The 26,319-nt window shown below is 48.5% G+C and overlaps 1 protein-coding gene across 1 annotated transcript in view; it reads left to right on the top strand.

The window, feature by feature from the left end:
* The window catches only part of LOC115459428 (116 kDa U5 small nuclear ribonucleoprotein component-like), a gene marked incomplete at both ends in the record, with an annotated part of 67,280 nt that extends 41,431 nt beyond the window's left edge, over positions 1-25,849 (top strand). The window contains 13 exons of the mRNA XM_030189251.1: positions 126-253; positions 757-950; positions 1,559-1,670; positions 2,111-2,251; positions 2,808-2,909; positions 9,924-10,006; positions 10,132-10,218; positions 18,797-18,923; positions 19,253-19,340; positions 19,438-19,556; positions 20,911-21,005; positions 21,810-21,963; positions 25,742-25,849. Of these exons, the coding sequence (XP_030045111.1) occupies positions 126-253; positions 757-950; positions 1,559-1,670; positions 2,111-2,251; positions 2,808-2,909; positions 9,924-10,006; positions 10,132-10,218; positions 18,797-18,923; positions 19,253-19,340; positions 19,438-19,556; positions 20,911-21,005; positions 21,810-21,963; positions 25,742-25,849 (1,538 nt within the window). The remainder of the gene's footprint in view (positions 1-125; positions 254-756; positions 951-1,558; positions 1,671-2,110; positions 2,252-2,807; positions 2,910-9,923; positions 10,007-10,131; positions 10,219-18,796; positions 18,924-19,252; positions 19,341-19,437; positions 19,557-20,910; positions 21,006-21,809; positions 21,964-25,741) is intronic.
* Between the last annotated feature and the right edge of the window lie 470 nt (positions 25,850-26,319).

Consider the following 26,319-nt stretch of genomic DNA (forward strand, 5'->3'; position numbering starts at 1 on the left):
TCTGTCCTTTTGAATCTGCTGTATCCATTCGTTAATGTGATATGAAATTTTTGCTCATGATTTTGAATGGCTGAGGAAGTTAGTAACTTTTTTTTTTTGCTTTAATTTTTGCTTTCTCACTCCAGGCTTTGTGGATATGTGTGTACAGCATATCTGCGCTCCAAAATCTGGAGCCAAGGCAAAAATCGAGCACACCTATGCTGGCGGCATTGATTCTGACCTAGGAGAGACCATGAGTGAATGTGACCCTGATGTAAGAAATCACATCCTCTTTCCACCTGTCCTTTCATGTACATTCATTGCCTGTCTTGCTGATGTATATAGCCATGCTCCATCATAGTCCACTTTATTTCTAAACTGCAGTGCTTAACAGATATTGGGAGATTGATATTTAGATAAGTGCCTTCCAGGCCTGTCCTGGAGACCCTCAGCCAGTTGAGTTTTTAAGATGTCCACAATGAATGTGCAGATCAATCTGTATACTCTGAAGAATCACATTAATTGTGATATTGTTAAAAAAAAACCCAACTATCTTTGGGTCTCCAGAACAGGTTTGAGAAATTCTGCAATATATCTGCTTTGCGTGGTTTATCATTATCCCCAGCAGCCTAAGCACTACCAGAAGAAGGGAAATGCAGGAGAAATTGAAAATTATGGCTTGGGATTGTAAAAGAATTTGCAATTGTGATTCTTACTTGAAGCAGAGCACTCTGAAGGATCTATGGTGTCCCACTGTTTTTGTTTTGTTTTGAACAGGGTCCTCTGATGTGCCACACAACGAAGATGTACAGCACAGATGACGGTGTTCAATTTCACGCCTTTGGCAGGGTTCTGAGTGGGACAATCCATGCTGGGCAGCCTGTGAAGGTTCTGGGGGAAAACTATACATTGGAAGATGAGGAGGATTCTCAGATCTGCACCATTGGGCGACTCTGGATCTCTGTGGCAAGGTATTGACGAGCAAAAATGATGCATTAACCTTAATGTGTTAATAAGAGTAGAGAGGACAGTGCGGACACCATTCAAAAGTTCTTAATACTGTAATTCACTTTGTTCATAGTTTTTGTATAAGTGTTATAACTACAGCATTACAGCCCAGTTTCAGATAGCACCCTGACTCCTTTACTGGGGACTGGGTATTGTTCTGATTCCTAGTGATTTTTTTTCCTGGTTGAGCTTTCTGTTCTTTCAGTTATCAAAGATTCCATTAAGATCTAGGGTTTGTGAAAAGCAAAAGGTTTTTTTCCTATCCAGTTTTCTCCTGTGTTTCAAGTCAACAAAACATCAGTATTTAAAGGGAAAATGTTCATTTTTTTTAGAAAGTAATCCCTTTTATCCTCATGTGGCAAAGGTCCTCTAGTCTTTTGTTTGAGCTTTAGGTGTAAGGTAGTTTAAAACCTGGGGGGGGGGGGGGGGGGGTGGTTTGTGTGTTTTTCCCTGTCCGATTTCTTTCTGTTGACACTAAGAACACATGAACGTCAGAAGGAAAAGAAACAACAGTTGTGATCTTTTGAGATCCTTCTAACCTTTCAGGTGGATACATTTCTCTTGCCTTCAGATATCATATTGAAGTGAACCGTGTGCCAGCTGGAAACTGGGTTCTGATTGAAGGAGTTGACCAGCCCATTGTGAAAACGGCAACTATCACTGAACCCAGAGGCAATGAGGAGGTCAGTATGCCTGTGTCATAATTACTTAAGAAGAAATGAGGGACTGGCATTGATAACCATTTTTCATGTCTTTCATGTTGTACGTCTTCCATATATCTACACAATCAAACACTTTTATAGTACATCTTTGACTCACAGTTAAACTTTTCTGCCAGAATTCTTCAGTGGGTCATAACCTCCTGTTCTAGTGGAAATCATGAGTTGTTTCCATGTGTCACAATTCAAGTTATAAATGCAGAAAAAATCCTAACTTACAGTAATGTTAATAACACATTTTTTTAATGTGTTGTTGACACATGATAGCTGGGAAATTGTTTTCTTCTAGTATATTGATTTTCATTTAAATGGAAAAGAGTTCATTTGAATGATTAATCCCTGGCTACTAGCTGCTTCCTGAAAAGTAGGGTTTAGTTAGCTTTTCTGTTCTGTTCTGATTTTAGGCTCAAATCTTTCGACCACTAAAGTTCAACACCACTTCAGTCATCAAAATTGCTGTGGAGCCCGTCAATCCATCAGAGCTGCCAAAAATGCTAGATGGGCTGAGAAAAGTGAATAAAAGCTACCCCTCTCTCACCACTAAGGTACAGTAGCTATTAAGAGTGACACCACCCATGTGCAATGTAATCTCCCATGCCTGAGAATACCTCCCCTATATACATTTTAAAGTATAATAATGCTGTGTATGTAAGTTTACATGCACATAGGGAGGGCTGTTTCTGATTGCCCATTTCTGTGAGTAAAACAGTACTTTGTTTGCAGAAATGGCATAGAAATTCTATGTTTGCACAAGTATAATTCAGCTATTTTAGCAGTCTGGTTCTCATTTTTGGAGATTTGTGAGTTCTTCAGTAGTGTCTTACTCTCTCTTCTAAATTAGAGACAGCCTTGGCACTATCTGGCAGAGTCGGGGCGGAGACAGTGGCTGTCCTGGATATACAGATTATTTTTTTTCCCTTCTCCCCTCCCCCCCTTACAACATATGGCATTTTTTTTAACACAGACTGCTACACACGTTTTGAAAACGTGTGACCAGACTGGGATGGGTTTATTTTAATATATAGGAGTTCAACTTGGGCTAATAAACCTGCAGAGAAACATTGGCATTCCTGAAATACTTGGATTTCTCATGTTTTTTAGGTGGAAGAATCTGGAGAGCATGTTATTTTGGGTACAGGTGAGCTGTATCTGGATTGTGTGATGCACGATTTGCGGAAGATGTACTCTGAAATTGATATCAAGGTAAGCAGCTGGCTCTTCTGTCCTCCGTTGCTTTCTTACTTTCGATGGCTGGCAGCAGCAGCAGAGTATAAAAAAAAACCCCAAGCAACATCTGTTGTAATTGGTCAGCTCTAGTCCTCGTTAGATCTCTTTTTCTTTTTTTTTCTTAGAGTAAGGTCATTTTGTGAGAAAGCAGTAAATGCTGAGAGTCAACAGTTTTATTCTCCGAGGACAAGCAGGCTGCTTGTTCTCACGACTGGGTTGACGTCCGCGGCAGCCCCCAGCAACCGGAAGAAGCTTCGCGGGACGGTCGGCACGCAGGGCACGCCCACCGCGCATGCGCGGCCGTCTTCCCGCCCGTGCGCGACCGCTCCCGCCAGTTACTTTTTTTTCCGCGACTGGAGAGAGTTGTGCAATTGCCTCTCTCTCCGTTCAGCCGCCGGATTTTTCGACCGCGTTTACGCGGATCGTTGCTTTGACCCGTTCTGTTCCTCTTTCTTTCTTTGTATTGTTAAAAAAAAAAAAAAAAAAAAAAAAAGATTTTCGCGCGTGTGGAGCATGCGCTCCCCTTTTCCCTCGCTTCCAGCGGGGACGCCTCATTGCGGCCTAGTGGCCGCTCGGTCGGCTAGTTTTTTCGTGGTGTGATTTTAGCCACCATTGCCGACTTTGACTTCGCCGACGCGATTTTTTCCGTCGATGTCCTCGAAGGTCCCGAGTGGTTTTAAAAAGTGTGGTCGCTGCGGCCGGCCGATCTCGCAGACCGACACCCACGCTTGGTGCCTCCAGTGCCTCGGGCCGGAGCACAATCTCAAGTCGTGCGCGCTGTGTCTCGGTCTCCGGAAACGGACTCAGGTTGCGAGGCAAGTTCTGCGGGACCGTCTTTTTGGAACTTGCGCCGGCCCCTCGACGTCGACCTCGACGGCATCGGTATCGACGGCCGGTTCTTCGGTACCGGTATCGATGCCCGAGACATCGGCACCGATGGCAGCGACCCCAGGAGAACAGGTCCCGTCGGCCCGCCGGTCCGCCGGTGAGAGTGGGGTTGAGAGGCCGCGTGGGCAGTCGGCCCCGGTCACTCCCTCAGCTCGTGAGCCACGGGACCGAACCCTGTCGGACCCGGTACCTCGAGACCGAGGGGGATCGACCTCCTCCTCCTCCATGCCCTCCGGCGCCGGTGACGTGCACCGGAAAAAAGATAAGAAGCGCCGTCACCGGGAGCCCTCGGTGCACCCTGAAGAGGAGTCGACGCCGAAGCGTCATCGCAGAGAGGAGAGATCTCCGTCGGTGGTGGAGGTACCGACGCGTCGGGGTTCCGGCACCTCGGTGCCGTCTCCTGGCCCCCAGCAGCTTCTGGCACCGACACCCTTACAGGCCCCACCGCCTTTCCCGGCAGCGGGCCTGGACGAGTGCCTCAGAGCCATCCTTCCGGGGATCCTGGAAGGGCTGATGCGCCAGGCTGTGCCGGCGTCGGGGGTGCTTGCGCCCCCGGCGCCGATGACTGTGGCGCCGGCGAGCTCTAGCCCGGCGCCGGGGCTGTCGACACCGCCGCCGCTTGCGGTGCCGGTCTCGACCGCCACGCAGGTGGAGTCCCCGTCGACGTCGATGGAGGGAGCTCCGTCCCCGCCGGCGCGGGAGTCCACCGCTCGACGACACCGAGACCTCGGTGCCTCGACGTCGAGCCGGGCCCGGTACCGGACTCAGCTACATGAGCTAATGTCCGATACCGAGGATGAGGACTCGTGGGGGGAAGAGGAGGACCCGAGATATTTCTCCTCAGAGGAGTCTACGGGCCTTCCCTCGGACCCCACGCCGTCACCGGAGAGGAAGCTCTCACCTCCTGAGAGTCTCTCCTTTGCTTCCTTTGTGCGGGATATGTCTATAAGCATTCCCTTTCCCGTGGTCTCTGTGGAAGAGCCGAGGGCCGAGATGCTCGAGGTCCTCGACTATCCATCACCACCTAGAGAGTCCTCCACGGTACCGCTGCACAATGTCCTGAAGGAGACGCTGCTTCGGAACTGGGTGCGACCACTAACTAACCCCACCATTCCCAAGAAAGCAGAGTCCCAGTACAGGATCCACTCTGACCCAGAGCTCATGCGACCCCAGTTGCCCCATGACTCAGCGGTCGTGGATTCTGCTCTCAAGAGGGCACGGAGTTCGAGGGATACCGCCTCGGCGCCCCCGGGGCGGGAGTCTCGCACTCTGGACTCATTTGGGAGGAAGGCCTACCAATCCTCCATGCTCGTGACCCGCATCCAATCTTACCTGCTCTATATGAGCATCCACATGCGGACCAATGTGCAACAGCTGGCGGACCTGGTCGATAAGCTCCCGCCGGAGCAGTCCAGGCCATATCAGGAGGTGGTCAGGCAGCTGAAGGCGTGTAGAAAGTTCCTGTCCAGGGGGATTTTTGACACCTGTGACGTGGCATCTCGTGCTGCGGCCCAAGGTATAGTGATGCGCAGGCTCTCATGGCTGCGTGCCTCTGACCTGGACAACCGCACCCAGCAGAGACTGGCTGACGTCCCTTGCCGGGGGGATAATATTTTTGGCGAGAAGGTCGAGCAGATGGTTTACCAACTGCATCAGCGGGAAACCGCTCTCGACAAGCTCTCCCACCGGGCGCCTTCAGCACCCGCCCCCGCGGGCGGGCGTTTTTCCCGGGCTCGGCAGGCTGCACCCTATTCTTTTGCAAAGCGTAGGTACAACCAGCCGGCCCGAAGGCCTCGTCAGGCACAGGGACAGCCCCAGCGCGCTCGTTCCCGTCAACAGCGTGCGCCTAAGCAGCCCCCTGCGCCTCCACAGCAAAAGCCGGGGACGGGCTTTTGACTGGATCCACGGGAACATAGCCGCCCTACAAGTATCCGTACCGGACGACCTGCCGGTCGGAGGGAGGTTGAAATTCTTTCACCAAAGGTGGCCTCTCATAACCTCCGACCAGTGGGTTCTCCAAATAGTGCGGTGCGGATACGCCCTGAATTTGACCTCCCTGCCTCCAAATTGTCCTCCGGGAGCTCAGTCTTTCAGCTCCCATCACAAGCAGGTACTTGCAGAGGAACTCTCCGCCCTTCTCAGCGCCAATGCGGTCGAGCCCGTACCACCCGGGCAGGAAGGGCAGGGATTCTATTCCAGGTACTTCCTTGTGGAAAAGAAAACAGGGGGGATGCGTCCCATCCTAGACCTGAGAGGCCTGAACAAATTCCTGGTCAAAGAAAAGTTCAGGATGCTTTCCTTGGGCACCCTTCTGCCAATGATTCAGAAAAACGATTGGCTATGTTCCCTGGATTTAAAGGACGCATACACTCACATCCCGATACTGCCAGCTCACAGACAGTATCTCAGATTCCGCCTGGGCGCACGGCACTTTCAGTATTGTGTGCTGCCCTTTGGGCTCGCCTCTGCCCCACGAGTGTTTACAAAGTGCCTCGTGGTGGTAGCGGCCTACCTACGCAAGCTGGGAGTGCACGTGTTCCCATATCTCGACGATTGGCTGGTCAAGAACACCTCGGAGGCAGGAGCCCTCCGGTCCATGCGGTGCACTATTCAACTTCTGGAGCTGCTGGGGTTTGTGATAAATTACCCAAAGTCCCATCTCCAGCCAACTCAGTCTCTGGAATTCATAGGAGCGCTGCTGAATTCCCAGACGGTTCAGGCCTACCTTCCCGAAGCGAGGGCCACCAATCTCTTGGCCCTGGCTTCGCAGACCAGAGCGTCTCAGCAGATCACAGCTCGGCAGATGTTGAGACTTCTGGGTCATATGGCCTCCACAGTTCATGTGACTCCCATGGCTCGCCTTCACATGAGATCTGCTCAATGGACCCTAGCTTCCCAGTGGGTCCAAGCCACCGGGAATCTAGAGGATGTCATCCGCCTCTCCACCAGTTGCCGCACTTCACTGCTCTGGTGGACCATACGGACCAATTTGACCCTGGGACGTCCATTCCAAATTCCGCAGCCCACGAAAGTGCTGACGACGGATGCATCCCGCCTGGGGTGGGGAGCCCATGTCGATGGGCTTCACACCCAGGGTCTGTGGTCCCTCCAGGAAAAGGATCTGCAGATCAACCTCCTGGAGCTCCGAGCGATCTGGAACGCACTGAAGGCTTTCAGAGATCGGCTGTCCTGCCAAATTATCCAAATTCGGACAGACAATCAGGTTGCAATGTATTACGTCAACAAGCAGGGGGGCACCGGATCTCGCCCCCTGTGTCAGGAAGCCGTCGGTATGTGGCGTTGGGCGTGTCGCTTCGGCATGCTTCTCCAAGCCACGTACCTGGCAGGCGTAAACAACAGCCTGGCCGACAGACTGAGCAGAGTCATGCAACCGCACGAGTGGTCGCTCCATTCCAGAGTGGTACGCAAGATCTTCCGAGAGTGGGGCACCCCCTCGGTGGATCTTTTCGCCTCTCAGACCAACCACAAGCTGCCTCTGTTCTGTTCCAGGCTTCAGACACACGGCAGGCTAGCGTCAGATGCCTTTCTCCTTCATTGGGGGACCGGCCTCCTGTATGCTTATCCTCCCATACCTTTGGTGGGGAAGACCTTACTGAAGCTCAAGCAAGACCGCGGCACCATGATTCTGATAGCGCCCTTTTGGCCCCGTCAGATCTGGTTCCCTCTTCTTCTGGAGTTGTCCTCCGAAGAACCGTGGAGATTGGAGTGTTTTCCGACTCTCATTTCGCAGAACGACGGAGCGTTGCTGCACCCCAACCTTCAATCCCTGGCTCTCACGGCCTGGATGTTGAGGGCGTAGACTTCGCTGCGTTGGGTCTGTCTGAGGGTGTCTCCCGGGTCTTGCTTGCCTCTAGGAAGGATTCCACTAAAAAGAGTTACTTTTTCAAGTGGAGGAGGTTTGTCGTTTGGTGTGAGAGCAAGGCCCTAGAACCTCGTTCTTGCCCTGCACAGAACCTGCTTGAATACCTTCTGCACTTATCAGAGTCTGGCCTCAAGACCAACTCAGTAAGGAATCACCTTAGTGCGATTAGTGCTTACCATTATCGTGTGGAAGGTAAAGCCATCTCTGGAGAGCCTTTAGTCGTTCGATTCATGAGAGGTTTGCTTTTGTCAAAGCCCCCTATCAAGCCTCCTACTGTGTCATGGGATCTCAACGTCGTCCTCACCCAGCTGATGAAACCTCCTTTTGAGCCACTGAATACCTGCCATCTGAAGTACTTGACCTGGAAGGTCATTTTCTTGGTGGCAGTTACTTCAGCTCGTAGGGTCAGTGAGCTTCAAGCCCTGGTAGCTCATGCTCCATATACCAAATTTCATCACAACAGAGTAGTGCTCCGCACCCACCCAAAGTTCCTGCCGAAGGTGGTGTCGGAGTTCCATCTTAACCAGTCAATTGTCTTGCCAACATTCTTTCCCAGGCCGCATACCCGCCCTGCTGAACGTCAGTTGCACACATTGGACTGCAAGAGAGCATTGGCCTTCTACTTGGAGCGGACACAGCCCAACAGACAGTCCGCCCAATTGTTTATTTCTTTCGACCCTAACAGGCTAGGGGTCGCTGTCGGGAAACGCACCATCTCCAATTGGCTAGCAGATTGCATTTCCTTCACTTACGCCCAGGCTGGGCTGACTCTTGAGGGTCATGTCACGGCTCATAGTGTCAGAGCCATGGCAGCGTCGGTGGCCCACTTGAAGTCAGCCACTATTGAAGAGATCTGCAAGGCTGCGACGTGGTCATCTGTCCACACATTCACATCTCATTACTGCCTCCAGCAGGATACCCGACGCGACAGTCGGTTCGGGCAGTCGGTGCTGCAGAATCTGTTTGGGGTGTAAATCCAACTCCACCCTCCAGGACCCGAATTTATTCTGGTCAGGCTGCACTCTCAGTTAGTTGTTCTTCGTAGGTCAATTTCTGTTGTACCCTCGCCGTTGCGAGGTTCAATTGACCTGGGTTCTTGTTTTGAGTGAGCCTGAGAGCTAGGGATACCCCAGTCGTGAGAACAAGCAGCCTGCTTGTCCTCGGAGAAAGGGTATGATACATACCTGTAGCAGTTGTTCTCCGAGGACAGCAGGCTGATTGTTCTCACCTACCCTCCCTCCTCCCCTTTGGAGTTGTGTGTTTCATCTTTTGCTAGTCATTCAACTGGCGGGAGCGGTCGCGCACGGGCGGGAAGACGGCCGCGCATGCGCGGTGGGCGTGCCCTGCGTGCCGACCGTCCCGCGAAGCTTCTTCCGGTTGGTGGGGGCTGCCGCGGACGTCAACCCAGTCGTGAGAACAATCAGCCTGCTGTCCTCGGAGAACAACTGCTACAGGTATGTATCATACCCTGACTCTAGGGAGTATTTGTTACATTAATTAACGTGCCCCCACCCTAAATCTTATCCCAGTGTGACTTTTCTGTTCCTGTTTATGAGTAGGGGTTGGAAAGTGAGCTGTAATGAGGCATACAGTCCTAGTAATGGGTTATTGTTTGATCTCTGCTCCAGGAAAGGTGGTATATTAACTACTGACAACAGATAACCCACTCTCACGGAGAGGGTGGTCGATGCTTGGAATGCCCTCCCGTCAGAGGTGGTAGAGACAAAAGCAGTGACAGAATTCAAAAAGACATGGGATGAACACAGGATGAGCTCTATTTAGAAAATAGATGGTAGAAAACAAAAATAAATTAAAAAAACAAAACAAATGGCTATAGGTGGGTGGATGTATGAGTGATGATTGAACAGCTGCTCCGGCTGTGAAGGACTAAGGCTGGTGCCAGGCAGACTTTGTAGGTCTGTATATGGCAATCCAGTTTAGGATAGGCCGGAAAGGGTTTCAATGGCAACTTCAGTAGGTGGAACATAAAGACAGAGCTGGGCGGACTTTTACGGTCTATGTCCCAGAAATGACAAAGAAAGACATATGATAAAGTATATAATATCACATTAATTGTTGATTTAATCATGAATTAATAATGTGACAGTTGAGTAGACAGGATGGACTGTTCAGGTCTTTATCTGCTGTCACTTACTACGTTACTATATGTAGTTGGGGGCACAGAAGCATAAAAACGTATTAATCTCTCTTGTTTGTAGGTTGCCGATCCTGTTGTTACATTCTGTGAGACAGTTGTGGAAACTTCATCTCTGAAGTGCTTTGCTGAGACTCCAAATAAAAAGTAAGATTATATGAATGACAATGTCTCTGACCACCTCTGTTGTACATTGTGCAGAGAATCAATCTAATGTGATTTTTCTCTTGGAAGACAATAGATTCTTGACCTTTCTGCTTTTTTGATCTCAGAAACAAGATTACAATGATTGCTGAGCCGCTGGAGAAAGGCCTGGCAGAAGACATTGAGAACGAAGTGGTGCAGATTACCTGGAACAGGTATTACAAACTTTGAGAAGGAATGGCTGGAAGTAGATAAAGAGGAATATGAATGATTGTAGTGTAGAATGGAGGAAAAATATGTTACTTATTGCCCCTTATTCAAAAGTGGAAATGTGTGGGAAGACAAAGATGGTGCCACATTGGAATGTGTGAGTGACTGCTCCTCCACCTATTTTACTTTTGTTTTCTTGTTTTCTCTCTGCCTGAGAGGAAACAGTGGGCAAGAAGAAGGCTAAATCCTTGGTTTCTTGGTAGCAAAAATCAGTGGTTGGGGGAGGGAAGAATCAGGTCTATTGCATAGTAACATACATAGTAAATGACGGCAGATGGACTGAACGGTCCATCCAGTCTGCCCAACAAGATAAACTTATTTTACATGGTATGTAATACTTTATATGTATACCCAAGTTTGATTTGTCCCTGCCTTTCTCAGGGCACAGACCATAGAAGTCCGCCCTGCACTGGTTTTATTCACCAAATACCGGCGTCGCCACCCAGTGTCCGCTAGGATTCCATAGATCCATTCCTTCTATTTACCAGCATTTCTTTAGCATCCCTCCACACCAGGGTTTATGCTCTTCTGCCAGCAAATGGAGGCTGAGAAGTCTCCAACAGATAGCTCCAGATTGCATAGGATGCTCACACTGTGGTAGGCCAGGGCTTAGGGGGATTAGTTTTAGGCCATTCTTAGACATAAGGAGCACAGCTTAATGTTTTGTTTTTTAACCCATTTGCTGTGTGCTGTCCATGGGCAATCAAGGCTGCTGTGGTCTGCTTCCTAACCAAGGAGGGCAGGAGGAGGGGGAAGGACCCAGTTGCCTGGGTGTAACATCCCAAGGGGGTAAAATGTGGCCCCCACAGACCAGCACCCCTAAGCCAGAAGCAAATAACAGAGGGCACAGTCTTTTCTCCTACCTTTTTTTATTTTTTCAAGAAATTGTACTCAGGATCCCCAACAGAATGCTGAAAGAACATAAATTCCCCACCCCACAGGCCTACCAGACTGGCTGAGACCACATTGGCTGCATGTCCGCCATATGCTTGGAAACTGAGAAATACTGGCTGGCTTGGAACTGCACAGGTTTTTTATACAAGTCTGAGTCAGGTGTTTTCAGTCTGCATCTTCTGGTAAGCATGCATAACCCAAGCATTGTGACTGGTCTGGTGGGCTGATAAGGAATAGAAATACTGAGGACCAAATGGCATGGCTCACATCTCTTAGGTCTGTCTCCATCTGCTGCCTAAGGGGCATAATCCATTTGTTCTAGACTAGTCTGATTGGACTTAAGGAAAGAAAATTGGCAGGTAAGACCAAATTTTCCCTTGGCATACACAATTGCAGGTCTATAATGTTTGCATTGCTGTACCATAAACAAGAGTGCAATTAGATAGATTTATTCTTTTACATGTGCGGTATTTTTATATTCATAAGAATACTTCACACAGACACAGAAGTGCCTGGAAGAAGCCCCAGGTGTTTGCTTTGCCAAATAGAGATGAACCGAGAAATTGTCAGCAGTAAGTTGATCAGATAAAGACTTTGCCATTGTTTGCATTGCTGGAGCATCAGGTCTGCAGCACTTGATGAATTCAGCTGCATTAGTCAAGTAGGCAGAACAGTCTGGTGCATTTTTTTCATTTAGAACTTTGGTTCCTCTGCAAAGGAAATGCCAAGTCTGTGGTTCATGGGCATAGGCTTTCTGGAAATAGGAAGTTCTCCGAGGACAAGCAGGCTGCTTGTTCTCACGACTGGGTGACGTCCGCGGCAGCCCCCACCAACCGGAAAAAGCTTCGCGGGCGGTCCGCACGCAGGGCACGCCCACCGCGCATGCGCGGCTGTCTTCCCGCCCGTGCGTGACCGTTCCCGCCAGTCCTTTCTTTTCCGCGCCTGGAGAGAGTCGTGCTATTGCCGCTCTCTCTTAGTCAGCCCCGGAAAACCGTTGAGGTCTTCGCGAATTCGTTTATTTTTTGTTTCTGTTGCTGCGCGCTCCAGTTTTTCTTTTTCCTCTTCAAAAAAAAAAAAAAAAGAGAGCACGCGCTTTATTTTCCCTCGTTTCTAGCGGGGGCGTCGCGTTGCGGCCTTGTGGCCGCGCGGTCGATTATTTTTCGAGGTGTGATTTACCGCCACCATCGACGACTTTAACTTCGCCGACGCGATTTTTCCGTCGAAGTCCTCGAAGGTCCCGAGTGGATTTAAGAAGTGTGGTCGGTGCGGCCGGCCTATCTCGCAGACCGACACCCACGCTTGGTGCCTCCAGTGCCTCGGGCCGGAGCACAATATCAAGTCGTGTTCTTTGTGTCTTGGTCTCCGGAAACGAACTCAAGTTGCGAGGCAAGTTCTTCGGGACCGTCTTTTTGGAACTTGCGCCGGCCCCTCGACGTCGACCTCGACGGCATCGGTATCGACGGCCGGTTCTTCGGTACCGGTACCGAGGCCCGAGAAATCGGCACCGATGGCATCGACCCCAGGAGCACAGGTCCCGTCGGCCCGCCGGTCCTCCGGTTAGGGTAGGGGTGAGAGACCGCGTGGGCAATCGGCCCCGGTCACTCCCTCGGCCCATGGCCCTCGGGACCGAACCCTGTCTGACCCGGTTCCTCGGGACCGAGGGGGATCGACCTCCTCCTCCTCTATTCCACCTAGCACCGATGACGGGCACCGCAAGAAATCTAAGAAGCACCGTCATCGGTCGCCTTCGGTGCTCGGTACCGGCGAGGAGTCGACGCCAAAGCGTCCGCGTCGGGAGGAGAGATCCCCTTTGGTTGTGGAGGTACCGACGCGTCAGGGTCCCAGCACTTCGGTGCAGTCTCCTGGACCCGAGCAGCTTCCGGCACCGACACCTCTACCGGCCCCCCCGTCTTTCCCGGCAGCGGGCCTGGACGAGTGCCTCCGAGCCATCCTTCCGGGGATCCTGGAAGGGCTGATGCGTCAGGCTGTGCCGGCGCCGTTGACTGTGGCGCCGGCGAGCTCTAGCCCGGTGCCGAGGCCGTCGACACCGCCGCCGCTTGCGGCGCCGGTCTCGACCGCCACGCAGGTGGAGTCGACGTCGATGGAGGGAGCTTCGTCCCCGCCTGCGCGGGAGTCCACCGCTCGACGACACCGAGGCCTCGACGTCGAGCCGGGCCCGGTTAAGGACTCAGCTACATGAGCTTATGTCCGATACCGAGGAAGAGGCCTCGTGGGGGGAAGAGGAGGACCCCAGATATTTCTCCTCAGAGGAGTCTGCGGGTCTTCCCTCGGACCCCACGCCTTCACCAGAGAGGAAGCTCTCGCCTCCTGAGAGCCTCTCTTTTGCCTCCTTTGTAAGGGATATGTCTATTTGCATTCCCTTCCCCGTGGTCTCTGTGGATGAGCCGAGGGCTGAGATGCTCGAGGTCCTCGACTATCCATCACCACCTAGAGAGTCCTCCACGGTGCCGTTGCACAATGTCCTCAAGGAGACACTGCTTCGGAACTGGATGAGACCGCTATCTAATCCCATCATCCCCAAGAAAGCAGAGTCCCAGTACAGAATCCACTCGGACCCAGAGTTAATGCGGCCCCAATTGCCCCATGACTCGGCGGTCGTGGATTCTGCTCTCAAGAGGGCACGGAGTTCGAGGGATACCGCCTCGGCGCCCCCGGGGCGGGAGTCTCGCACTCTGGACTCGTTTGGGAGGAAGGCCTACCAATCCTCCATGCTCGTGACCCGCATCCAGTCATACCAGCTCTATACGAGCATCCACATGCGGAACAATGTGAAGCAACTGGCGGACCTGGTCGATAAGCTCCCGCCGGAGCAGTCCAGGCCTTATCAGGAGGTGGTCAGGCAGCTGAAGGCGTGCAGAAAGTTCCTGTCCAGGGGTATCTATGACACCTGTGACGTGGCATCTCGTGCTGCGGCCCAAGGTATAGTGATGCGCAGGCTCTCATGGCTGCATGCCTCTGACCTGGACAACCGCACCCAGCAGAGACTGGCCGACGTCCCTTGCCGGGGGGATAATATTTTTGGTGAGGTCGAGCAGCTGGTGGACCAACTGCATCAGCGGGAAACCGCCCTCGACAAGCTCTCCCACCGGGCGCCTTCAGCATCCACCTCAGCAGGTGGACGTTTTTCCCGGGCCCGGCAGGCTGTGCCCTATTCTTTTGCAAAGCGTAGGTACACCCAGCCGGCCCGAAGGCCTCGTCAGGCACAGGGACAGCCCCAGCGCGCTCGTTCTCGTCAACAGCGTGCGCCTAAGCAGCCCCCTGCGCCTCCACAGCAAAAGCCAGGGACGGGCTTTTGACTGGATCCACGGGAACATAGCCGCCCTCAAAGTGTCCGTACCGGACGATCTGCCGGTCGGAGGGAGGTTAAAATTTTTTCACCAAAGGTGGCCTCTCATAACCTCCGACCAGTGGGTTCTCCAAATAGTGCGGTGCGGATACGCCCTGAATTTGGCCTCCCTGCCACCAAATTGTCCTCCGGGAGCTCAATCCTTCAGCTCCCATCACAAGCAGGTACTTGCAGAGGAACTCTCCGCCCTTCTCAGCGCCAATGCGGTCGAGCCCGTACCACCCGGGCAAGAAGGGCAGGGATTCTATTCCAGGTACTTCCTTGTGGAAAAGAAAACAGGGGGGATGCGTCCCATCCTAGACCTGAGAGGCCTGAACAAATTCCTGGTCAAAGAAAAGTTCAGAATGCTTTCCTTGGGCACCCTTCTGCCAATGATTCAGAAAAACGATTGGCTATGTTCCCTGGATTTGAAGGACGCATACACTCACATCCCGATACTGCCAGCTCACAGACAGTATCTCAGATTCCGCCTGGGCGCACGGCACTTTCAGTATTGTGTGCTGCCCTTTGGGCTCGCCTCTGCCCCACGAGTGTTTACAAAGTGTCTCGTGGTGGTAGCGGCGTACCTACGCAAGCTGGGAGTGCACGTGTTCCCATATCTCGACGATTGGCTGGTCAAGAGCACCTCGGAGGCAGGAGCCCTCCGGTCTATGCAGTGCACTATTCAACTTCTGGAGCTGCTGGGGTTTGTGATAAATTACCCAAAGTCCCATCTCCAGCCAACACAGTCTCTGGAATTCATAGGAGCTCTGCTGAATACCCAGACGGCTCAGGCCTTCCTTCCCGAAGCGAGGACCAACAACCTCCGGTCCCTGGCTTCGCAGACCAGAGCGTCTCAGCAGGTCACAGCTCGGCAGATGTTGAGACTTCTGGGTCATATGGCCTCCACAGTTCATGTGACTCCCATGGCTCGTCTTCACATGAGATCTGCTCAATGGACCCTAGCTTCCCAGTGGTTTCAGGCCACCGGGAATCTAGAAGATGTCATCCGCCTCTCCACCAGTTGCCGCACTTCACTGCTCTGGTGGACCATCCGGACCAATTTGACCCTGGGACGTCCATTCCAAATTCCGCAGCCCACGAAAGTGCTGACGACGGATGCATCTCGCCTGGGGTGGGGAGCTCATGTCGATGGGCTTCACACCCAGGGTCTGTGGTCCCTCCAGGAAAAGGATCTGCAGATCAACCTCCTGGAGCTCCGAGCGATCTGGAACGCACTGAAGGCTTTCAAAGACCGGCTGTCCTACCAAATTATTCAAATTCGGACAATCAGGTTGCAATGTATTACACCAACAAGCAGGGGGGCACCGGATCTCACCCCTTGTGTCAGGAAGCCGTCGGCATGTGGCGTTGGGCTTGCCAGTTCGGCATGCTCCTCCAAGCCACATACCTGGCCGACAGACTGAGCAGAGTCATGCAACCGCACGAGTGGTCGCTTCATTCCAGAGTGGTACGCAAGATCTTCCGAGAGTGGGGCACCCCCTCGGTGGACCTTTTCGCCTCTCAGACCAACCACAAGCTGCCTCTGTTCTGTTCCAGACTACAGGCACATGGCAGACTGGCGTCAGATGCCTTTCTCCTCCATTGGGGGACCGGCCTCCTGTATGCTTATCCTCCCATACCTTTGGTGGGGAAGACCTTACTGAAGCTCAAGCAAGACCACGGCACCATGATTCTGATAGCGCCCTTTTGGCCCCGTCAGATCTGGTTCCCTCTTCTTCTGGAGTTGTCCTCAGAAGAACCGTGGAGATTGGAGTGTTTTCCGACTCTCATCTCGCAGATCGACGGAGCGTTGCTGCACCCCAACCTTCAGTCCCTGGCTCTCACGGCCTGGATGTTGAGGGCGTAGACTTCACTACGTTGGGTCTGTCTGAGGGTGTCTCCCATGTCTTGCTTGCCTCTAGGAAGGATTCCACTAAAAAGAGTTACTTTTTCAAGTGGAGGAGGTTTGTCGTCTGGTGTGAGAGCAAGGCCCTAGAACCTCGTTCTTGCCCTGCACAGAACCTGCTTGAATACCTTCTGCACTTATCAGAGTCTGGCCTCAAGACCAACTCAGTAAGGAATCACCTTAGTGCGATTAGTGCTTACCATTATTGTGTGGAAGGTAAAGCCATCTCTGGAGAGCCTTTAGTAGTTCGATTCATGAGAGGCTTGCTCTTGTCAAAGCCCCCTATCAAGCCTCCTACAGTGTCATGGGATCTCAACGTCGTCCTCACCCAGCTGATGAAACCTCCTTTTGAGCCACTGGATACCTGCCATCTGAAGTACTTGACCTGGAAGGTCATTTTCTTGGTGGCAGTTACTTCAGCTCGTAGGGTCAGTGAGCTTCAAGCCCTAGTAGCTCATGCTCCATATACCAAATTTCATCACAACAGAGTAGTGCTCCGCACCCACCCAAAGTTCCTGCCGAAGGTGGTGTCGGAGTTCCATCTTAACCAGTCAATTGTCTTGCCAACATTCTTTCCCAGGCCGCATACCCGCCCTGCTGAACATCAGTTGCACACATTGGACTGCAAGAGAGCATTGGCCTTCTACTTGGAGCGGACACAGCCCCACAGACAGTCCGCCCAATTGTTTGTTTCTTTCGACCCTAACAGGCTAGGGGTCGCTGTCGGGAAACGCACCATCTCCAATTGGCTAGCAGATTGCATTTCCTTCACTTATGCCCAGGCTGGGCTGGCTCTTGAGGGTCATGTCACGGCTCATAGTGTTAGAGCCATGGCAGCGTCAGTGGCCCACTTGAAGTCAGCCACTATTGAAGAGATTTGCAAGGCTGCGACGTGGTCATCTGTCCACACATTCACATCACATTACTGCCTCCAGCAGGATACCCGACGCGACAGTCTGTTCGGGCAGTCGGTGCTGCAGAATCTGTTTGGGGTGTAAATCCAACTCCACCCTCCAGGACCCGAATTTATTCTGGTCAGGCTGCACTCTCAGTTAGTTGTTCTTCGTAGGTCAATTTTCTGTTGTACCCTCGCCGTTGCGAGGTTCAATTGACCTGGGTTCTTGTTTTGAGTGAGCCTGAGAGCTAGGGATACCCCAGTCGTGAGAACAAGCAGCCTGCTTGTCCTCGGAGAAAGTGAATGATACATACCTGTAGCAGGTGTTCTCCGAGGACAGCAGGCTGATTGTTCTCACCTACCCTCCCTCCTCCCCTTTGGAGTTGCGTTTTCATCTTTTGCTTGTCATTCAACTGGCGGGAACGGTCGCGCACGGGCGGGAAGACGGCCGCGCATGCGCGGTGGGCGTGCCCTGCGTGCGGACCGCCCGCGAAGCTTTTTCCGGTTGGTGGGGGCTGCCGCGGACGTCACCCAGTCGTGAGAACAATCAGCCTGCTGTCCTCGGAGAACACCTGCTACAGGTATGTATCATTCACTGTACCCTTGAAGGACCTTTGAGAGGTGTTGGTAAGAATCAAGCCTATTCTTGACAATTATGTTTCTCAAACTTCTGAGTAGAGAGTTGCACAGGGACAGAAATCTAACCCACACGTCCCCGTCTATACCTTTATAGACCCACTACAATTAGTCTTTTTTTATTGTTTTTTGAGTGATGGTATGCTATTGCATAAGTAGTTTATATTTTTATATTTACATCTTTTAATGTTTTTCCCCCTATAGATGTGGACTAGAGGATGTTTTTTGCATGTTCCTTTACATATTTTTCTTTCAATATTTCTTTTAATTTTTCTCTTATTGGAATTTTTGTCTTGAGAATGTAAAGTAGAAATGTGGTTGGGAAGACTTGTATAGGAAGGAATAAAACAGATGCAAGGATAACTTTTTTAGTCTAGTGAATACACACATGAGCTTTGCTTTCTTGGAGAGGGGGAAGGCTATAATGCTGAACAGCCCAAATTAGAAGTTGAGGACTGCACCCTGACACAGCCAAAGGCGAAACATGACCCATATTGGCAGCAGGTCCATTATAAAATTAAGATAAGTAACATTGAGCTTATATATGAAATTTATATGATTTTACTTTTTAAAGAGGACTTGACTATTGATAATGAAGAGGTTTATAATGTTGATGAATAAATAGTGACCAGTGAGGAAGCAGGCAAACCGTGGATTGACTGGTCTATGTGAAAAAAGTTGCCACTGAGGTCTAGATACTTTTTGATTAGTGTTGGGTGTTATATGTACATGTAAGGAATAAGGAGGCAGAACACTTGTGTGATTCCTGTGTTCCCATATAAAACAGAAGCTTATGTGGAATTGAGTAGTGACACACCTCCAACCACTGTCTCTCCCCATCAGGAAGAAGTTGGGGGAGTTCTTCCAAACCAAGTATGACTGGGATTTACTGGCAGCTCGTTCTATTTGGGCCTTTGGACCAGATGCTACTGGTCCCAATATTCTGGTGGATGACACCCTACCATCAGAGGTAAGAAGCTGTCTCCAGTATAAAGGCTGAGAGCAAGTCAGGTGACTTTTGTGGCTCAGAACAGGATGAAGATTACATGTTCTAGTGCTGCATTTGAACTAGTCACGAGGTATGTCTGTGAGCAGGGGTTGATTCAGTTCTCCTCCAGGACTAAGAGGGATAATTCTACATTACCAGTCATGCTGTAGGAGACTGATCCAGGAACTGAATGCAGATCTTTTTAGTTGTGCTGACAACTAACCACCAGGCTTATTGTAAAACCAAGTTTTAGTACTTATTAATGATATCATATATGGTGATCTGATGGCTTTATCTCTGTTTCTTCTCAGGTTGATAAAGCATTGTTGAGCTCCGTGAAAGACAGTATTGTTCAGGGCTTCCAGTGGGGGACCAGGGAGGGCCCCCTCTGTGATGAGTGTAAGTAAGAGATCTGGAAGAAAACCAAGCCAGAATTAACATATTGGCTACAATGACTTCTATAAATGCCATTTCATCCTCTCTGTTTACCCTGCAGTGATACGCAATGTGAAATTTAAGATCCTGGATGCAGTGATTGCACAGGAACCATTACACCGAGGTGGGGGTCAAATCATCCCAACTGCCCGACGAGTTGTCTACTCTGCCTTCCTCATGGTAAGTATCTTGGTTTCCTACTAAGCCCTCCCCACCCTGAAAGCTTTCATATAGGTGCCATGGATTAGGGGAAGCGCACTTCTCACATGTGGTTGATGTCAACATGATCCTACGCCTCTGTGTTGACAACCTAACTCTGTCCTCGTGTAAGTTTAACTTGCTCTTGGGTTTTTAATTCTCCAAGGAATGCCTCCAATGTAGCCAGCTTTGAGATTGGAGCTAACCGTAATATTCAGAGGCACTCAGCCGGTTAAGTGCGGCTAAATATTAGTGACTAGTTATGGAATCTGCTTTATTTAATATGTACTCGCAGTGCGAGATCTCTTGCTTCTGCTTCTCCAGGCAGAGAAGCTAGAACATTAGACTCTTTTGGCAGAAAAACATTTAAGGCCTCCATTGGAAGAAATTTGCAAGGCGGCAACGTGGTCTTCTATCCACACCTTTGCTGCTCACTACTGTCTGGAACAGCATTCTAGGTGGAAATAGCCGTTTTGGACAAGCAGTCCTGTAAAATCTTTTTACTACTTAAAAGTCAGCTCCGCCCTCTGGTTCTTTTTGTCCACCAGGCTCACTGTCTACTTAGTTACCAAGATTTGTGTATATTGTGAGCCTGGTAGCTAGTGAGTCCCACATGTGAGAATATATGCCTGCTGTCCTCGGAGAACACCTGCTACAAGTATTGTTTGTTATTCCTTGGGATATCAAGTTTCTTGAGTTGTAGTCTGCATAGAACTGAGTGTCATCAGAATGAGATGAATTATTCTTTGAATTACTTTCCCCTACCCTTCATAATTGCTAGCTGCCTTTTTATTTGAAATTGGCAATATTTATTTCAAAGGGGGGTGAAAATGTCTGCCTGGGGCCAAAATAACTCTGAAAATTTAACAGACTAGGATGAAATTTTGTATGAGTCAAAACTGGTAAAACGATGCATTGAGTTTGGAAATAAGCCAGATCAGGACTTCCTGAGAAATAAGCCCCACTCCCCTACCCCCCAAAAAACAATGTTCTAGTGCATTACTGTGGGGGAAGCAGTTCACCAGCTTTTGTAGCATAGCAGTATTCATAACAGGGATTGGGGAATACACACAGTAAATAATTTCAAGATTCAACAGATTTTTGCTTTAACATCAAGAAGCTAGAAAGATGGCTAATGTATCTGCAGATACAGCAGTTGGCTGGCAGTAATGAAAATGTCCCATGTGGTATTTTATAGAAAGAAGGAGTAGTCTGTTAGATTTGAGAATCCCTGCCTTTGTATCCTAATTTCACTCAAAGTTTGGAATAACCAACTTCCGATTTGTACTTGGGGTGTATCCTATCGTGAAGGGTTTAATGTTTTCCTTCTTTCCAGGCCACCCCACGCCTGATGGAGCCTTACTATTTTGTAGAGGTGCAGGCCCCTGCTGATTGCGTCTCTGCTGTCTACACTGTGTTGGCCAGAAGAAGGTAAAAGCTTTCCAGTCTCCTCTTGTCCTTTTTACTTTAAAGGCCTCCATTTTGCAGATCACAAAGTAGATAATTGTACAAATAGGTGCCTCCATTTAGGCACCTGAGGCCGCCTGGTGAGAGCCTATTCTGTAATGGCATTTGGGCACCCATCTTCCATTATAGAATACTAGGGTAACCCGGCATCATTGTGCCATACATTTATTTGCCTGAAATCATACCAGCCATAGACCTGGCATAACCGTGGTCATGTGAATGTAGCAGGGGTAGCATAATAACTGCTCCACCCCCTTCATCTACACGCTATTCACATCATTATAGAATAGCACTTAGTTGCTTGGCTATCACTTTCACAGGTAAGAAGTGTACATTTACATAAATGACAGTAATTCTAGTGACACATAAATCTGGGCACACTGTTATTGAATGGCCCTTTATACCCAAGGATTAATCATCCTACCTGTCTTGAGTTGTTAACTTAGTTATTCTTCTGGTAATCCAGTTACAGGATGTATAGCACACATAGTTCATATAGTATGCAAATTTTTAAGCCACATAGTTCTCTTTACTGTTTGCAATGAGTGTGTTTTTTCTCAAGAAGCACTTGTGGTTTTAGTAAAAACATTAGTCTGAAGAAAGGTAACAGGTTTATATGCTTTTTTTGAAATAAAAATATTTTCAGCTGGACTGCTGTGTAATTTGTAAATAAGTGTTGTACAGAGGCAAAAACAGTCCTTGTGACGAGGAAGATGAGAGTAAGATTTGACAGCTATATATGTATATTTTCATTTCTGCCTTTGACAGGGGTCACGTGACTCAGGATGCACCAATTCCAGGCTCCCCACTCTATACCATTAAAGCCTTCATCCCAGCCATTGACTCTTTTGGGTTCGAGACTGACCTGAGAACCCACACACAGGGGCAGGCCTTTTCTTTGTCTGTTTTCCACCACTGGCAGGTACGTTCTGTCTGTGTAAATACCAGGAGCTTTTTTATTTTGGAATTTACGTTGTAGAGCTGTTAGAATTGCACTGTAGTAATTATGAACAAGTGACTTTTAAGGTATTTAGTTGACAGTAAGAGAGTTACCAGTAAGCTTTTTACCGGGATATGTTGGTTGTCTGAAAATCGCCATCTCTCAGTGTGGCTTAAAGTACATATAGAGTTCCATAGCATGCATATGTCTAGCTGGTTTGGGAAAGGCATTCTGGGTATGGCTTTTAGGCAGCTTCCAAAAACATTGCACATAAATTGGCATTTCCTATCTGTTTTCCAGCAAAATTTCACCTGTATTATATGTAAGCACAAAAGTCTGTATGAGTACTTTTTACCTGTGGCAGTTTTCATAGTGAAGGTACATGTATTTTTCTTTTAATGTGTTTTTTTAAAGGAGGTCTCTGTATTCTCTGGAATTAATGTCTTCAATTATACTATTTTGGAATGTAAATTTCAAAATTTTTTCAATTAAAAAAGAAAAGGAGAGAGTGTAGCGGCCCTTGGTACCTGAGAAGACAGTGAGGGAGCCCGGTCTCTGATGCCTGTTTCCCGACAGCTGCTGTGCTAATTGGCCTCGCTGATGTCATCTATAGGGGCCAGGTCGAGGGGATAAAAGCCCGCCCATTGTTGAGCTCTGTGGGAGAGTGAAGTAGCACTTGGTACCTGAGAAGACAGCAAGGGAGCCTGGTCTCAGGTGCATGTTTCCTGACAGCTGCTGTGCTAATTGACCCCGCTGACGTCATCTATAGGAGCCATCTCAAGGGAACAAAAGCCCTCCCATTGTTGCAGTGTGCAGCCGCTGGAGCATGACCCGAAGAGATATGACGAAAGGGGCACACACCTTTGAAGCCCATGAGGTGCCTGGAGACTCTTGGTTGGATGTATCATTAATTTCAGTACTACAGTTTATAGTTTATTAAGATTTGCTATACCACCAGTGCTAACTAGCATGTCTTAGCGGTTTACAATAAATAAAATACAGTAGGTTAGAAAGAAAAGAACTACAATATGGATAGGAAAGATAATACATCCTAATTAAAAAAAACAAAACAAAACACACAGTACTACCAAAGCACAGAACAGGATGAAGTTAAAGAGCAAACAAACATTAGCATCAGCTATCTAAAAACAATTGCATGTAGCCACAGAATCCATTCTCAAGGGAACACACTAAAGAGTTTCATAGGCTTGTGCAAAAAGCCAAGCCTTTAGCACAGATTTAAACTCGGAAAGATTCTACACGGATATGGAGGGGGAATGAGTTCCAGAAAGAGGGGGCAGCGAAAAAGAGCATGGTTTCTGGTAAATTCTAACTGGGCAGTCTTAGGCCTTGGCAGGACAAGGCAGTGGTCATTAAGGGAGCGGAGCAGACGGACCAGAGAGTAAGGAATAGTGAATTCAGGTAGAACGGAGTCCTATTGCTTTTTTAGTTTTTTTGTTTGTTTGTTTCTTGAATTGCCTTAAGATTATGGTGAAAAGGAGAGTGTAAAGGACCTAGGGCTGACTCTCAGAAGACAGTTGGTCCTATGGATAAACATTTGACATCTATGCCTAAGCTTAGCAGCTTCCTCCCCCAGCTCTATTTCTGGTGTCTCGTTAAGTTCGGGGGAGAGATGCACTCCACCCTGACCAATGACTTCCTTGAGTCTGACAAGTTGAAGTTCTTCAGGAGAGATCTTCTTACTCCTGGCACAATCATAAATCTGCGTACAAGTGAGACTTCTGATTCTCTTATACCAGTTTAATGGACTGAGAAAATTACCTTGGTAGATGTCTAGAAGACTGTGCATGGTTTGGAATGGAAGAACTCTTAAAAAAGCAAACAAAAAAACCTGTATCTCAGTTGTGTGAATTTTTCTCTCAAGTGACTAGATATGTTCAGGACATTGATACTAAGATTTTGGACTTGGACAGCCGTTTGACAGCTCTGGAAGCTCAGTGTGGGACTTTTCATGCTGTAGAGACTTTTGCAATTAAGGATAGTTTGTCTATACATAGACAGAGATAATAGAAAATCAAGCTAGAAGTAAAAAATCTATGTATCTTAAATTTTCCAGTTTGTTCTTTGTAGTCTCCTGAGATTATTTAGATAATATCTCAAGGAAGTCTTCATTATTCCAGAATCTGACAAAATGATTTTTTCCTCTTATTATTTGCCGAAGAATGTGGTTAAGGTAAATTGAGGAGAGGGTGAATCTGATGTATTGGGCTCAATTAAGTCCTTTAACTCGACAAAATTTTTAGAAACATCTGAAGTCAGTATATCAGAGTTCACCACCCTGAAAAAGATTAAATTTCTATTTTTAAGATTTTTTTCTTTTAATTTCCTTTTTTGTGAAAAGGAAATTAAAGCTACAAATTTTTCCTGATGTGTTTCATGCCCCACAGAAAAGCTTTTTTGCAGCTAAAACCATATTCTCTTGCAGTGGGTGCAAGCTTCGTTTTGAAGTTCCTCTGCGTTTGTTTAAATTTCCTGATATTAGTTATGTTTTCTTTTATTCATCTCAGGTGAAAAGATTGATTGATAGAGAAGCTAAATAGTTTTCCTCTTTTGTCAGTTAGGTGGGAGGATTGTTAAAATATAAATTTATAAAGGGTTTAAGGTAATTTGGTACCTATACTATGAAATGGAAATTATCTTCTTTAGTACTATTGCTTGTTTTCCTTTTTTCTCTCCCCGTTGATGTGGACCAGGTTACTTTTTCTCTTGCTATAATGATATTGTATGTAAGTTCTATTGCAAAATAATAAGAAAAAAAGTACATGTGTACTGCCTTTTTCAAATCTAATCCTTAAGACTTTTCAGCAAGGCAGCCATCTTGAAATTTACCCAGCAATTCAAGTTATGTAGGGTTTTTTTTGTGTGTGAAAGTAGCTGCTTTTCTTAAACATGACTTCATAGTAAAAGCCCTTTCCCCCTCCCTTTACCATATCTTTAGGTTTCTTTAGGAAATGTATTTAGCAGCTCTTCTGGTATATTTACTGGCCTTATTCAAAATATAATTCTCCTAAGTTGCTTAGATACCAGATCAGAGAATGCAAACTCCTAAAACAGATGCCAGCAACACAAGCATTCATTTATACTGCCATGACGAAATGTTAAGGCATACATGGCCAGTGGATGCCCTTAGTTTACTTGAATAGTTTGCTTGGATTTGTGGGATGTTCCTTTTGATATTGTGAGATGGCCTGAGCTTGCATCTAGGAACCAGAGATTCATCTTGGTGCATGTATTCTGTGGGGCAGGGCTTCTCAGTTCTGGTCCTCAAGGTCCACAGAGCATGCCAGGTTTTCAGGATATCCAGAATGAATGAGAAAGATTTGTTGTAGATATCTTGAAAACCTGGCCTGCCTGTGGACCTCGAGGACCGGAATTGAGTAGCCCTGCAATAGGGGGAACCAAGGCCAAGGTTCTTCAGAAATTGAACAAGGAAGATTTTCCTGGCTGCCATCAGGGCCATGTGAGAGTTTAGTTCATTGGTTTACTGGAGAATTTAGAGCAATGATTCTCCATCCAGTCCTTGGAACACGTTTAGCTAGCCAGGTATTCAGGATAGCACAATCAATATGCATGTGACAGATTTGCATACAATAGCGGTAGTGTGTGCAACTATATCTCATGCATATTTATTGTGGATAGCCTGAAAACTTGGCTAGGTGTGAACCAAGGACTGAGTTGATAACTCCATGAGCTAGAGGTAAAACAAGTAAGGTTATAGTTTTTCTGTGCTGGCTTACAGATTGTGCCTGGTGACCCCCTGGATAAGAGCATCATTATCCGACCTCTGGAGCCACAACCAGCACCTCACCTGGCCAGAGAATTCATGATAAAGACCAGGCGCAGAAAGGTAAGAATAACCTACACTTCCATTATGTAGCTTTCCACTATTTCAGAACCTGTGGGACAGTTGTGTCCGTCAACCAGCAGGAGGAGATAGAGAGCTGGAAACTGAGCGGAGACACATCTCTCTTGGCATCCAGTCTAGCTCCTTAGTATTTTCTACCTCCAACGCATGGATGGACACACTTTTCAGCCTCTGGTTCTGAGTGATTTGCTTCGGGTCCAGTTGGTCAGCTGGTCCCCAGTTGAGCTTTGAGGGTGGCTTGAGTCTATAGAGTTATATCTGGAGGTGTTCAGATCCCTGTCTGTGGTGTCCCACAAATTTACTTCTTCCCTCCCCTGTTTCCTGTGGAGTACTCCTTTTCCATCACAAGAACCTTTAAAAAAAAAAGGGGGGGGGGAGAGGTTTTCTGGAGAGTGTGGGACAGAGTATCAGTCATGAGCCTTTCTCATCTGTGGTAATACTTGTGGAGACCG

The sequence above is a fragment of the Microcaecilia unicolor genome, unplaced genomic scaffold, assembly GCF_901765095.1.
Source record: "Microcaecilia unicolor unplaced genomic scaffold, aMicUni1.1, whole genome shotgun sequence".
Lineage (NCBI taxonomy): Eukaryota > Metazoa > Chordata > Amphibia > Gymnophiona > Siphonopidae > Microcaecilia > Microcaecilia unicolor.